The sequence below is a fragment of the Microcaecilia unicolor genome, chromosome 2 (assembly GCF_901765095.1).
Source record: "Microcaecilia unicolor chromosome 2, aMicUni1.1, whole genome shotgun sequence".
Taxonomy (NCBI): domain Eukaryota; kingdom Metazoa; phylum Chordata; class Amphibia; order Gymnophiona; family Siphonopidae; genus Microcaecilia; species Microcaecilia unicolor.
In genome coordinates, this window is record NC_044032.1 from 424,369,589 (window position 1) to 424,385,107 (window position 15,519).

Here is a 15,519-nt window from a genome sequence, read left to right on the forward strand (position 1 = left end):
TCAGACAAGCACGCTGAAACTTTGGTTTGGATGCAAGGTGAGATATCAGGGGTAGAAAGGTAGATTTGGGAGTCATCAGCATAGAGATGGTAGGAAAAGCCATGGGATGAGATTAATGAACCAAGGGAAGAAGTGTAGATAGAAAAGAGGAGGGGACCAAGAACAGAACCCTGAGGTATGCCGACAGGCAGAGGGATAGAAGTAGAAGAGGATCCACCAGAGTGAACACTAAAGGTGCGGAGGCCCCTGTTTACAAAGTCGTGGCTTTGTAAACAGGGGGTAAGCCTTTAAAAGAAACGAAGCATGACTGAAAATATTTCTGAAACAGCCAGGTGCGTCTGAAGAAAGGTTGATCGTCAGGTTCCTTTTACTAAGTGGTAGTAAGAAGTGGCCTTAGCACGCCCTTATTTTCCTGTGCGAAAGGACATTTATAGTGCAGCAATAAAATGGCTGATTTTCCATTAATGGCTATATGCTAATGTTAATTCAAATATAGAGGTAAAAACTCAATTAATTGTAAGCAAACTCAAAAAGGGGAGTGTCAGGATTGCGGAAGGTCAAAATTATTGCTGGACATATTAATATGAAACCAGGTTGACAATATTAAACCAGCTTCTGACCTCTGATAAACTCTCCCCTTCAGGAACCACTGAGGATGGCACCAAATGGTGGTCAGAGGCCTGATAGCCTGACAGGGAGTAGATAATACAAAGAAGGAAAAAGCCTCAAGAAGATCCCTTCCATACACAAATGTATTATAGGAGCTAGGACTGCTTCATCACTGGCAAAAAAAACTCCTTTATGGTAAACAGGCCGCTTTAACTAAACTTCAAATGTTTATTTAAATGTTCACTTAGCTTAGGCTGTGGAGTCACTCTTCTTCACTCAGATTATTCAAATTATTCAAAGACCACATTTGAAGTTTAGTTAATGCAACTATGGAACGCACTACCGAAGGCCATAAAAACAATGCACGACCTAACAATCTTCCGAAAACTACTGAAAACTGACCTATTCAAGAAGGCATACCATAACGATCCATCCTAAATACTAAACTTCCCTTGGGAAGAAAGGTTTGATTCTTTTGAGTTTCTACATTGAGTGGAACATTTTCTTTGCTGTATTTTTCGCATGGCTTTCGAGTGTGAGATTTCGGTCAACTGTAACTCCCAAGAATTTTCAGACTGTCTGAGATAGGAAGGGTGTAGTCTGGGGTGTTTATGGTGCTGGGTTTGTTTGTGTTATATTGTGAGGAGAGAATGAGACATTGAGGGGCATAATTGAACAAAAACGTCTATCTCCATGGGCGTTTATCTCCGAGAACGGGTCCGTGAAGGGGCGGACCGAACCGTATTTTCAAAAAAAATAGACGTCCATGTTTTATTCGACAATTTGTGAGCTGGGCGTTTTTGTTTTTCAGTGATAATGGAAAATGAAAGACCCCAGCTCAAAAACGAATAAATCCAAGGCATTTGTTCGTGGGAGGGGCCAGGAGTCGTAGTGCACTGGTCCCCTTCACATGCCAGGACACCAACCGGGCACCCTAGGGGGCACTTTTACAAAAACAAAAAAAAAGGTAAAAGAGCTCCCAGGTGCATAGCACCCTTCCCTTGGGTGTTGAGCCCCCCAAATCCCCCTCAAAACCCACCGCCCACAAGTCTACACCATTACTATAGCCCTAAGGGGTGAAGGGGGCACCTACATGTGGGTACAGTGGGTTTGGGGGGCGGTTTGGAGGGCTCCCATTTACCAGCACAAGTGTAACAGGTGGGGGGGATGGGCCTGGGTCCACCTGCCTGAAGTCCACTGCACCCCCTAATAACTGCTCCAGTGACCTGTATACTGCTGCTAGGGAGGTGGGTATGACATTTGAGGGTGAAAATAACAAGTTGTGAAACGGCATATTTTGTGGTGGGAGGGGGTTTGTGACCACTGGGGGTGTCAGGGGAGGTCATCCCCGATTCCCTCCAGTGGTCATCTGGTCATTTAGGGCACTTTTTGGGGCCTTATTCGTGGACAAACAGGGTCCAGGAAAAGTGCCCTAAATTCTCGCTAAAAACACATATTTTTCTTCCATTATCGGCGAAAGGCGCCCATCTCTGATCGCCCGATAACCACGCCCCAGTTCCGCCTTCACCACACCTTCGACACGCCCCCATCAACTTTGTCCTCATCCGCGACGGAGTGCAGTTGAAAATGTCCAAATTCGGCTTTCGATTATACCGCTTTATTCGTTTTTGTGAGATAAACGTCTATCTCCCGATTTGGGTCGCAATATAGACGTTTTCTTTTTCAATTATAAGCTGGATTGTGTCTTTTCTGCGTTTAGCTTTAGTTGGAATGCATCCACCCATGAATTCATTATTTGGAGGCTGTGTTTGATTTCATTTGTGATTTCAGTTAGATCCTATTTGAACACCAACACCTATTTAGTAAGCAGCAAAGGCTTATGTAGTAATCCTGCGCTAACCAGTTAGCGTGTAGTAATGTAGCCATGCTAACTGATTAGCAAAGGAATGACTACTCTCTGCCCCATGACACCTCCTCACAGAAAAAAATTTAAATGATTCTTTAGCAAGTGATTAGTGTGCCGATTTGGCAGTTACCGCAGGACACCTGAGCGCATCCTAAGGTATGCCATTTTAAGCTGCTTAGTATTGGGCCCCTTCATTTCTTACACAGCGTATTTCAAAGGATCGCAGCAACTCCACGATCTATTTAAGTGGAAATCTCTTGGGTGGCAGATGGGGAGTTGAAAGGTTTGCAATTTAGTATACATAATTCTAACAAGTTACCCAAAGAAAAAGCTTAAAAGATCTTTTAAGGATTAGCACTAAGAGTTAACAGTTTAAATTGTATGAATAGAGGCCAATGTAAATGTTTCCAAGAAAAAAAAATGCTTTCTCCTACATAGAATCTGCAAGAATCAACTTTGCTGCGGTTCTGGAACAAAGAATTCCTTTCATATTAATCATACTTCCTGTTTCAAATGTGAATGGCAATTCATAAACCTAGGTAGCCACATTTACATGCATTATGGGCTAGATTCTATATATGGCGCCTGCAAATTCCCCCCAAAAAAATACACCTTGGCGTATTCTCTAAAGCATGCCTATATTTTAGAATACGTGTAAATTTCCATGTGGTATACAGAATACTCTGAGCACCTCTCCACATGACCAAATTTAGTTGTGGCCATTTACACCATGTTTTCTTTGGTGTAAATCCCGACACCTAAATTAGGTGCAGAGCAGGTGCACAGAGGGCCCCTTTTACTAAGCGGCGGTAAGCCTAATGTGAGCTTACCGCTCACTAAACAGGAAGTACCATTGGGCTACCACAGCAGCCCAACAGTACTTCCCACAGCTAATGCGCCGTCATATCCGGTGGTAATCGGGCAGTGCCGCACGCTGCCCAGTTACCGCCGGGTTAGCGTAGTAAAAGAGGTCCTCGGCGCACGTGAAAAACACACACCGACGCCAGCACAGGCCCCCTTTTGCCACAGCTTGGTAAAAGGGGCCCATAGATTTTAGAAATGCCCATGGCCATGCCCCCTTTTCAACTATGCAACTTAGAATTTACGTGCACTACATTACAGAATAGGCTTCACGAGTTGTGTGCGTCAATCTTAATGCCAATTAGTGCTAATTGCTTGTTATCATCCAATTAACAGTGCTGATTAGCTGGCTAAACAATTAAGTTGCTCACATCGTTATAGAATATACTTTGATTTCCACGTGATATATAGAATCCCGGGGAATGTGTCCAAATGTTTAGACACTTCAATACAAAGGCTCATTGCTGTTAAACTTTGATTTTCAAGATGCAGCTACAAACACCAGATAATACTTAGGGCCCCAAGCTAAAAATTAGCACACAATAACTGTGTAGATGCACACAATATTCCTATGGGTGCCTACTGTAGAGGAGTGGCCTAGTGGTTAGGGTGGTGGACGCTGGTCCTGGGGAACTGAGTTCAATTCCCACATCAGGCACAGCTCCTTGTGACTCTGGGCAAGTCACTTAACCCTCCATTGCCCCAAGTACAAATAAGTACCTGTATATGTAAGCCGTATTGAGCCTGCCATGAGTGGGAAAGCGCGGGGTTCAAATGTAGCTAAAAAAATAAAAGACCAAAACATTATGGAGGAAAAAGTGGTTTGGATTCATGAAATTAAAACTGAACTGTTTTGACCACAATCACACAAGATACATTTCGAAAAACAGGGTAAAACATTTGAAGACACAAACACCCTTCCAACTGTTATACAGGGGAAAGGGTCACCATCATGCTTTAGATGAGACAACACACAATAGGGAATGGGGGAGAACTCCAATTTTGATAAAAGAGGGTGGATTAAAAATAGAAGGTGTCCTGCAAAATGCTCACCAATGAAGAAAGCAGTTAACATGCAGTCATGACACACATTGACTGCAAGACACATCCCCCTCTTCCCAGTCCCTAACATGAAATCCCATATTTGATTTTGTAGTTAAATATACTTTTACAGTACCTTAGCTGTTTGGAAACACTTAATGCAGTTTAGTAAATACTTTTCTCCAGATGACCCAGGCCACGGCCTGGCCCTGGGGCCCTTTTGTAGCCCTTGTGACAGCTTCATCGAGTTGCTCAACTCTTCATAAGTACATAACTAATGCCACACTGGGAAAAGACCAAGGGTCCATCGAGCCCAGCATCCTGTCCACGACAGCGGCCAATCCAAGCCAAGTGCACCTGGCAAGCTTCCCAAACGTACAAACATTCTATACATGTTATTCCTGGAATTGTGGATTCAAGCCCCCACCATTCCCACCTCCTCATTCCTCTCCCAGTTCCATGGGGGATGGGGGTGGCATGGGCACAATTTTGTGGTGGTGTGCGGTATATCAAACTCTAATAGACTTGGAAACTTGGTGGGGACAGCCCCAGGTACCTGGAGCTCTGAGAGGGAATAATGCTCAACTTGTGTTCTGGGACAAACACGGTACCTGCCTGCCTGCCTGTTCAACCCTTCCCTGTGTCATCCATCGCATCCAGCTATCCTATTTTATATGTGTCAGAGCCAATTTTATCTAGCAATAATTTCTGGGAGTTAAATAATCTATATGCAGATACAGAGCAACAACTTATTATATACTGATAGGCAAGGCTTAGAGACAACAAATACATCGCTTACTGCAAATGAATTATCCTATAGATAAGTTAATATGAAATCGGAACTGTCAGCCACTGCTGCAGTCAAACCAACAACAAAGTGCACTGGATTTAAAGTCCTCAGATCTTCACACCCGTGAGGTTGATTTCCATGTTTTTCTCCAACATACGTGACGTGGGTTGTTAGTGGCTTTATAAGCTGCTCAAGTCAAAACAAAAGCAAAACACTATTGAAAAGGTTTCCTTATTCACCACAAGATGGCACTGTAATACCATAAACTGTAACAAAAAGCACAAAGCAAAGCCACTCACAGTGCCACTAAAACCGGAGCCTATTAGACACATGACAGAAAACATCATGATGGTTTAACAAACACAAACATGCAAAATGTGAACAGCAAATGCCAAAAGTGAATTTCTGAAGAAAAACTTAAAAAAGGTATTGAGTCAGAAGGGTCATGGGTAAAAGGGAGAGAGGTCCTGTGCAGACTCTCTCTTCCCTCATCCCACCCAGATCTTCTTTCTTCCCCTCCATACCACCCCATGAAATATCATATGGCTTGACCTATAAGCAGTAAAAGTTTTTAAACTACATGCCTTGCTCTGCAACACCTCCTCCAAGCAGCTACAGTGGCATGTGGGCTAGCTCTCTAGCTACCTTAGACCGCTTCCTCTTTTCAGTAGCTGGTGTGATAAGCTCTGCTGGTATGAGTTTTAAACACAACAAACATGTTTAAAACTCATGGGCCAACACCTCTTGGCTACTGAAACAAGTTTGTTTGTTTCTTAAATTCCCACATCTTCACAGAAGCATACAGCACCCAAAAAATGTTTGTTATATCACCAGAGCCCTGAACTGTGGCAAATTCACTTAACAGAGTTACAGTCTGCAGTCATGGAAATCGAATTTACACTAGTTCAGACTGACTTTTGCAATTTCAAAAGCTTGTATACAGAATCATCCTTAGATTCCGTCCACTGGAAAAACATAAGAATTATCAGAAAGTTTCCTCGGAACAGATACTTCCAGCTTACAGAAGCCAGGCACACAAGAGTAATAGGTACCTTGAAGACTGTTTCAGTCAAGATATAATCTTAATTTTTGATTGGAAATTGTTAACATTTTGGGGAACAAAGAGAAGCTGAAAGCAGAGGAAACATGTTTCATCTTATGCAAGGGGAAAGAAAAAATTAAGGAATAGCCGGAGCAGAACATTTTTTTTAAATATCCAGAGAAGTTTGCTTTGATTCCCTCCTACATAAGAACAAAACATAAGCGTTGCCATACTGGGACAGACTGAAGATCCATCAAGCCCAGTATCCTGTTTCCAACCATGGACAATCAAGGTCACAAGTACCTGGCAAGATCCCAGACCAGTATAACAGATTTTATGCTGTTTATCCTAGATACAATGGATTTTCCTCAAGTCCATCTTAATAATGGCTTATGGACTTTTCTTTTAGGAAAGTATCTGAACCTTTTTTAAAACCCTGCTAAGCTAACTGCTTTTACCACATTTTCTGGCAACGAATTCCAGAGTTTAATTACATGTTGAGTGAAAAAATATTTTCTCCGGTTTCTTTTAAATGTACTACTTAGTAACTTCATTGTGTGCCCCATGATCCTAGTATTTTTGGACAGAATAAATAAGCAATTCCACTCCACTCAGTATTTTATAGACCTCTATCATAGCTCCCCCTCAGCCGTCTCTTCTCCAAACTGATGAGCCCTACCTGCTTTAGCCTTTCTTCATAGGGAAGTTGTCCCATCCTCTTTATCATTTTCGTCACACTCCTCTGTACTTTTTTTAATTCCACTATATCTTATTTGAGATGCAGTGACCAGAATTGAACAGGGTATTCAAGGTGCAGTCACACCGTGGAGCAATAAAAAGGCATTATAATGTCCTTATTTTTGTTTTCTATTCCTTTCCTAATAATTCCTAACATTCTATTTGCATTCTTAGATACTGCTGCACACTGAGCAGAGGATTTCAACATATCAATGATGACACCTATATCCTTTTCCTGGGTGGTGATTCCTAATGTGGAACATTGCATCACATAGCTAAGGTTTGGGTTGCTCTTCCCCACATGCATCACTTTGCACTTACTCTTTCTATACAGGGATACTTTGTGTTTATCCCATGCATTTTTTAATTCTCTATTTTCAACTCCACCACCTCCTGGGAGGGTATTCCAGGAAATCCACCATCTTCTCCATGTAAAAAGCATCAAATCAATCTTTGGATGCTAGGTACCACAATCTTCTAAATTCATAAACAAGCACTTCATGGCTGCTGATCTGATGCACTGCCAGAAAAACAGCCCGTTGCAGTACAAGTGAATAGCAGACATATCACATCAGCTGCCAAAAAGAGGAGGTGACCCAGGACAGTGTACCAGCCACCCAAAGGAGGGGTCTCATGGCAGCTAGCAAAGCTCAACCTGATGACTGCTGAAGAGAGAGATCAGTAGTGGCTGACGAGTGGAAGCCCAGTCCATCAGCTGCCACAGAGTAAAGGACAAGGTCTGGAGCAGCCAGCAGAGCCTTTTCCCATCACCACCAAAATAATGCCTTTTTTGTGGCTTACCACAAGCAGCACTGAGAGGGTCTTTTACTAAGGCGTGTTCACGTTTTTGTGGGCGCACTAAACGTTAGAGACGAAAATGCATTCCTATGGGCATCTCTAACATTTAGCGCACCCACAATTTTAGCGTGCGTTAAAAAAGTGAGCGCACCTTAGTAAAAGACGCCCTGAAAGTCCTCCAAGTAACTCAAAATGTTGCTGTCTGTGTGTTGGGTGAAGGGTCTAAGATGGATCATATTACTCCATAATTATTGAAACTTAATTGGCTGCCACCCCCCAACCCGGTCTAACATCTCTCCCCTCTTACCTTCCTTTCTCCCTCCCATTGTTCAGCATATCTCCCTCCTACCCCTACACCCCCAGTCCCTTTTCTCTCTCTTCCTCCTATCCACCTCCCCCCCCCCCCCCCCCCCGGGTCCAATTTCTCTTTCTTTCTTCCTTCTCCCTCTGCCCCCAGGTCCACTATCTGTCTTAATACCCTCCCCTCCACCTCTCTGAGTCAAACATCTCTCCCTCTTACTTCCCTCCCTTCAGTTGTACAGCATCTCCCTCCCATGTCCATTATATCTCTCTACATCTTTCTGTCCTTCCCATTGCACAGCATCTTCCCCCCCCCCCCCCCCCCCCAGGTACATTAGTTCTCCCTTCATCCTTTTCTCCCTCACATTGGCAAGCATATTTCCCCCCATGTGCAGTATTTCTCTCTCCCTTCCTCCCCTCTACCCCAAATCTATTATCCCCCCCCCCCCCTCTCTCTCTCTCCCTCAATGGGAGAGAGAAAAGGTCGGTAGGATAATGTGTGTAATAAATGTTTTACTTAAATATTTAAAAAAATTGGCATCTCCCAATCTTTCCCTCCTTCCTCCACCCAGATTCACAGTCTGGCTTCTCCCTTCCTACAATTCAACAGCTCTCCCTTTCTCAATTTTCTCCCCTCTCCCCCTTGGTGTACCTTAAAATCAGGTCTTCATGGATCTAGCAGTGGCAGCGATACTCACTTGCTGCCTGTGGCCTGCTCTGGAGCATTCTCTTGACCTGTCTCACTCCAGCAGAAAGAGGAAGTAGTGTCAGAAGGGGCGGGACCGAGAGGACCTGATTTTTACATACACAGTGGGAGAGAATGGAAACAGAGGGCATGTGGTAACGTGAGCCAGTGCTGGGGCCAGAGCCCAAGACAGACAGAGCAACACAGCAGTTGCAGACAAAAAATAATGTTTATTAAAGCTGTAGGTCAGGGGCCCTGTTCCACTCACAGGTAGGAGAAAAAGGCAACATAAAACTAGTCTGTAATGCCACAGTGTCCTCAGGTGGCCTGCTCCTGCAGGGCCACCGTGTACCTTACTGTCTCAGTACAGTAGCACACTTTGAGGCATATTTTCAAAGCACTTTGGGAGGCTAAGTTCCATAGGTTTCTATGGAACTTTGGGAGGCTAAGTGTTTTGAAAATATGCCTCAGTGTCTCTGGCCTGGTTCCTGAAGTACTCAGGTCAAAACATAAAATCTGCACAGTTCTAAGTGAGGCTTGGCCTACCTGACTGTAACAGTGGCAATTCACACATAGAGGGTGAAGCCCTATGCTGTGGGGTGTCACTGCTTCCTTCTGGGCCTCCTTAACCTGGCTTTGCCCCTAGCTTTTATATTTCCTCGTTCCTACTCTTCTGGGTCCACCCATCCTGTGTCACTTCCCCCCAGGCAGGACTATAATTCTAACACTGAGAGGGAGTATCCATAAGGGGAAGGGCAGTGTACTACACAAGGAGCTATTGAACTGCAGGCAAGGCAGGGAAAAAGATGCTGGACTCAGACGCCACTTACTGCCACAGGCTGAATATCGGCAGTGGATATTCGACATCACAAAGACTACTTCAGAGAAGTATCTAATGCAGTTAAGCATTTAAACTATTTGAGCCAAATTTTGTTCTGTCAAATCAATCCAATTTTGTACTTGACACTTTGTTTCACCTTTTGTCACCTTTTTTTATCATAATAGGTTCCACAATTCCCACATTCCCACAGGACATCTGAACTGGTATTATTCACTTTCTTGCTCTTCCTGTGTTCTTCTCTATTTAACTCTTTATCTCTATCTACTCTGACTTTTATCTTTATGTCTCTGTGTTTATGACTACTTCTTTGTGTGCACACTTTTTCAATATATGTCACTTAGCTTTTGTATACTTTTCTTCCTAGATTTTTCTTATGCAGACTAGCACTTACGTTCTTATGAAATCCTCAGCAGTGCCTTCTCAGTTCTTCTTCTCCTTTGAGAACCTACTCCCTAACAATAAAAAATAAATGAAGAAAAACCCTATACCTTCCTATGTGTGTTCTTTTCTTCTTGTCCCTTGCTTTGTATCAAAGCTACATCCACACACAACTAGTTCACTAGCACAACATCCCTAACAGAAGAATTTCAAACCCTCTCCGAAAAACACAGCTTCCATAAACAACCAGCCTATTTCAAAGCCAGTTATCAATTTTCTTTTTAACAAATTCTCTTCAAATTTCTCACTCAAACTAATAGTTCTGAAGTCAGGTATGTTCCAACACATCATAGCTCCAAAAGGTCAGCACTCACCTTCTGTCCAGAGTCAACCTCAGTACTCTGAATCTTCTTTTTCTGCCCTTTATAGCCCAAACATTTTTCCAGGCTGTGTGCATGCTCCCAGTCACATGCATGCACAGGAGCGCTCACTTCCAGGTCCACAGTAATAAACCATAGCCACTCGAACCTGAACTGTGCTTTCCTAGGCAGCCGCCTGATTCATGCTGATTCATGTAACCAATTGTTGGAGTTATGTAACATGTCATGGTGGGATTCTGTTAGTTTATTTTATGTCATTTCCAAGGATTTGACCAAAGGTTCTTGTAATAGCGGTATATCAAATATTGAATAAATATATTGTAATCCACACAGATCCAGAAATAGTTTGTATTGGAATCCACCCAGATCCAGAAATGGTTTATAGCGAAATATAAATTTTATCATATTGTACTGTATATGCTCTGGCTTATCTGGAGGTTTTCTGACACCTCCAGACATCCCACCAGAGCCACCTATACTACTACTACTACTAGGCCACTTTCTCTCATGGCCTGGCATCATTCCATGAATGCAAAAAAGTTCTCACATGTGCCAGCTGTCCACAACCCAATGGCTCAGGCCACCTTTTCCTGGTGCACCAAGCAGGTCCAGAGCTCAACTGGACCTCCAGTGCTGCCTTTCTGACAGCCACAGTCCCTTGTGGGTGTATGACTTTGCAACTCCGCCCTCTCATACCACTAGCCAACTTCAGTGCTGCTTCTCTCTTTGCCACCTGCTACTCCCAGCTTTCCACCTACTTACTGCCAAGGCCCATACCAACTAACCAGAAGCCACAAGGCTCCAGGATTCTCCAAGACCCCTGTCACATTTTTATATAACTTTTTTTCCCATTTACACATGCAATTTCTGGAGAAGTGAGATGGCGGGAGGGGCTGAAGGCCTTAAAGATCTTGGGAGGGGGGTGATGGTGATAAAAGAAGTAAATTGGAGGGGGAGATTCATGGTGGGAGGCCCACACATGTATGTTTGCCTATGGCTCAATATAATATTAAACCAGCCCAGCATGTGCAGCCACTGGCCTAAAGAGCTGCACCTGCTAAGCCCAACAAACATTATTCCTACGTGGACACAGTTAAGGAGTTTGTTCAATATTAACAGTGGTAAAAACTCTCAATGCTGGAATCCATGCCTATATAGACAGGCAGATGGACAAACTCTTGACAACAATGGTCTCTCATGGTATAAAATAAATGGCCCCTAATTCCAAACTTGCACACACAACTTTACGCTTAGCGTTTTAGTTATATAATAGTGTCAGTTATGCCCGTAACTAAATTAGCTGTTAAATGGCATTAAAAAAACAATAGTTATAATTGGTGTATAGTGGTGCTAATGGGCAATAATTAGAAGTTACAGCATAACTGCCCTTAGTAAGAGTTCTGCAAATTGTGAACACAAAATCCATAGCATACAACTGCTAAGAGGACATGGAATTGGGAGGGGAATGGGCAGGTCAGGGGCGTGCCTAGCACTGACAGGCACAGGTTCCAGAACACTGTTGACTTATCTATATAAATAATTCCCACCTCCAACGTTCTGAAGCTCACTCCATGCCAGTGAAGCACTGAAGCCCTGTACTGTTCCTAGGCTAGGCTGTCAGCATCACTCACCCTCACTCATAGACCCGCCCTCAGTCACGCCCCATCCAGACATAATTCGCAACTCCAACGTTCTAATGAAGCCTCAAATCTCCCAACGTTCTAAATGTGAAGTGGTGTAGATCAGATTTTCTCCATGAGTGTTTCCTCCGCCCTCGCGTCACAATGTGATGACGTGGAGGGCGGAGCACTGATACTCAGCAAATTGCATCGCTGGATGAATCGTGACGTCAAACCCATGACGCGCGAACACCATTCGGCGCGCCCCGTGACCGATCGCCACTGCCCCGCAAACCAAACCATAAGGACAGGCAGCAGGGACCCAAACCACGCCACGCGAGCCTGCACAGAGACACCGACACCACAGCACTAAGCCTGACCACCGCCGCTCCCCCCCCCCCCCCCTCCGTCTGACGTCACCTACGGCCGGTAAAAAAACAAACACAAACAAAAAAACCTTTACAAAAAGGAACCGGGGAACCGGAGGCAGCCATCTGCTGTCAGCTTTGCCACCACTACCACCCTCCACCCCCCCCCACCACCAAGGTCACCACAGACACTGCTGAACCCTCCACCACAGGTCGCCGCCGCTCCCCCCCCCCCCCCCTCTGTCCGACATCAGCTGCGGCCGGTACAAACAAAAACAAAACAAAAAACCTACAAAAAAGCTTTTAAAAAGGAAGCAGGGCACCGCAGGCAGCCATCGGCTGTCAGCTCTGCATCCGCTCCTCCTCTCAGCTCTCACGTCACTGCCCCGGAGCGCTGCGACGTGACAGCTGAGAGGAGGAGCGGATGCACAGCTGACAGCCGATGGCTGCCTGCGGTGTCCCGCTTCCTTTTTTAAAACATTTTTGCAGGTTTCCTTTTTTTTTTTCTTTTCTTGTTGAAGAATTATGGGAAGGGGGTTGGAAGAGGAGATCCTGCACAGCTGTCTCCACTGTAGCCCAAGGCTAAGCAACAGTTAAGGCCAGTGGCGTTGCCACAGGTGGGCCTGGGTGAGCCGAGGCCCACCTAGTTAGGGCTCAGGCCCACCCAACAGTAGCACACGTTTAGCGGTAGCTGTTGTGGATCCCAAGCTCCGCAAGCTGAAGACTTCCCCGATGGTAACAAAAACGCTGCTCTCCACAATACTGGAACCTGCACATGCTCTGTTTTCAGTGCATGCCTGCTGCAGACTGCTAAGGTGGAGGGAAGCATTTTCCCGCCAGCTGAGATATTTTTTTTGGTGTGTGTGGGGGAGGGAGAACACTTGTTGCCCACCCACTTCTTGCCTAGGCCCACCCAAAATCTGCTGTCTGGCTACACCCCTGGTTAAGGCACAAGGAGGGGGAGAATGAGGGCCGGAAGAGGACCTGAGATGGAGGGGGGAGGGGGTCCTGACAGCACAGACGAAGGGGGGAGGGGGGATCCAGAGACCTGAGAGGAGGGGTGCAGGGAGACCTGAAAGGAGGGGGGGAAACTGACCAGAGAGGGAGGGGAGGGGTCCTGCGACAACAGAGCGGGAGAGGCAGAAGGAGGGGGTCCTGCGAACACAGACAGGGAGGAGGGGAGGTATGTCTGTCACATACACTATCTCTCACACACACATACTCTCTCTCTCTCTCACACAGTCAGTGTCTCTCTCACTCTCATACACTGTCTACAACACACACCATGTCTCACACTGTATCACATTCACTATGTATGTGTCACACAGTCACTCTCAAACCCTCTCTCAATCTCATACACTCTTGATCTGACAGAGAGTCTGTGTATTGCACACATACTCTCTCACACACTCTCTCTCTCACACACACTGTATCTGTGTTAAACACTCTCTCACAATCACTGTGGCTCACATACACACTCGCACACACTGTCAATCTCACACACACACTCTCTATCACACACACTCGCAGCCACACACATTCACTCTCTCTCTCACACACAGTCAATCTCACACACACACTCTCAAACATACACACTCTGAGGAAAACCTTGCTAGCGCCCGTTTCATTTTTGTCAGAAACGGGCCTTTTTTACTAGTCCTATATAATAATTCTCACCTCCAACATTCTGAGGCTGCCTGGAACCGTGGATCATGTTGGAGTAGATAATAGTGATGTCACACAACCCACACCAGATTGGCCAGTAGAAGGGAGAGGGGCAGAGCCATGATACAGGGAGCAGCAAATCAGCACAACATGGGGAATGCACAGCAGCAGGAACAGGAGCCTCTCTCACACAGTCACTCTCTCAAACATACACACTCAGAGGAAAACGTTGCTAGCGCCCGTTTCCTTTCAAACAGAAACGGGCCTTTTTTACTAGTGACTAGATAGGTCAGGAAGGAGACTTTACCAGCCTACTGAAAGTTCACTCCCCTTTTGGGTCTATGGGAAATTCCCTCATAAAATCTGACTGGAGGAAAAAGGTTCTGTCAGAATATGTATTAAGTTAGTTCAAAATAAAAGCACCATCTTATTTTGTTTCTATTTATCACCTATTCCGTAAAACAAGCTCATATACAAAACCCTTCTGCTTTACAAACGGGCATTGCTTTCACTGCCTGCCTGGTCTTCATTACATTGATAGACTGCAGATCTATCATTCAATGCTTCCCATTTTTTTCCCCAGACACATACAGACATTACACCAAAAGGTGTAGCTGCTGAACAAGGAAAGGAAGAGAAACCACTGAGACTCTGTAATCATTTCTTACCCCTGCGCCGGCCACATGCCCCTGGGTGTCTCTTGCCACAGCCTTTCCTCTTTCTCTCTCCAGAGGAGCCCAGCGCCTCTTCCTCCTAACATGTCTCTTCCTTTTCAGGCTGGCATCTATTTTCTCCGTCTGTCTCTCTCCTGTTAAGTGGGTCTTGGAAGCTCAGAGGCTTGAGAGTGGTACCCAGGCAGCAGGATTTCTGGCTTACTGCTCTGCCATCACTCCTGTACTTGTCCCCCTGCATTCAGAACTGAAATCGAAACCTCTTGTTGTTTCCTTTAATGAGTAGAGGGGAGGGAGGACAGCTCCGCCGTGTGAGGGGAAGTGGTTTCCTGGGATGGTTTGACAGGCTGGAGGGAACCGTAGGAAGCAGACAAAAGGCAGCTTTGAGAAAATAACAGAGGAAATATATGGTCCTCTTTTTGTTTTCATTGAGGTTTGTTGCTTTCTATGTTAAAAACAGGAAGGGTGCAAACCTGCTTTCGTCTGCTACCCAAACAAAAAGCCTTTGTAATCAAAGGCGGTGGTTTATCCTCCTGCACAGACTTCTTGTTTGCACAGCCCAACAGGGGTCTCTACATGAAGGGAGTTGAATGCACTGATTAATCAGAATGCAGACCGCTCTGCTGTCAATTCCTTTAATGTAGAAAATCCAGTTGATCCGCTGTGCAAACAAAAAATCTGTTACAAGAGATTCGTGAGCATAGGTGTTTACCTGTAACATAGGCAAAATAGATGCCAGCCTCAAAAGGAAGAGACATGTTAGGAGGAAGAGGCGCTGGGCTCCTCTGCTTCCTACGGTTCCCTCCAGCCTGTCAAACCATCCCAGGAAACCACTTCCCCTCACACGGGGGAGCCGTCCTCCCTCC

The 15,519-nt window shown here is 45.1% G+C and overlaps 1 protein-coding gene across 1 annotated transcript in view; it reads right to left on the reverse strand.

Moving 5' to 3' along the window:
* The window catches only part of LOC115461146 (NACHT, LRR and PYD domains-containing protein 3-like), a 58,742-nt gene extending 43,881 nt beyond the window's left edge, over positions 1–14,861 (reverse strand). The window contains exon 1 of the mRNA XM_030190751.1: positions 14,651–14,861. Within this exon, the coding sequence (XP_030046611.1) occupies positions 14,651–14,742 (92 nt within the window). The 5' untranslated portion in view covers positions 14,743–14,861. The remainder of the gene's footprint in view (positions 1–14,650) is intronic.
* Positions 14,862–15,519: the final 658 nt, after the last annotated feature.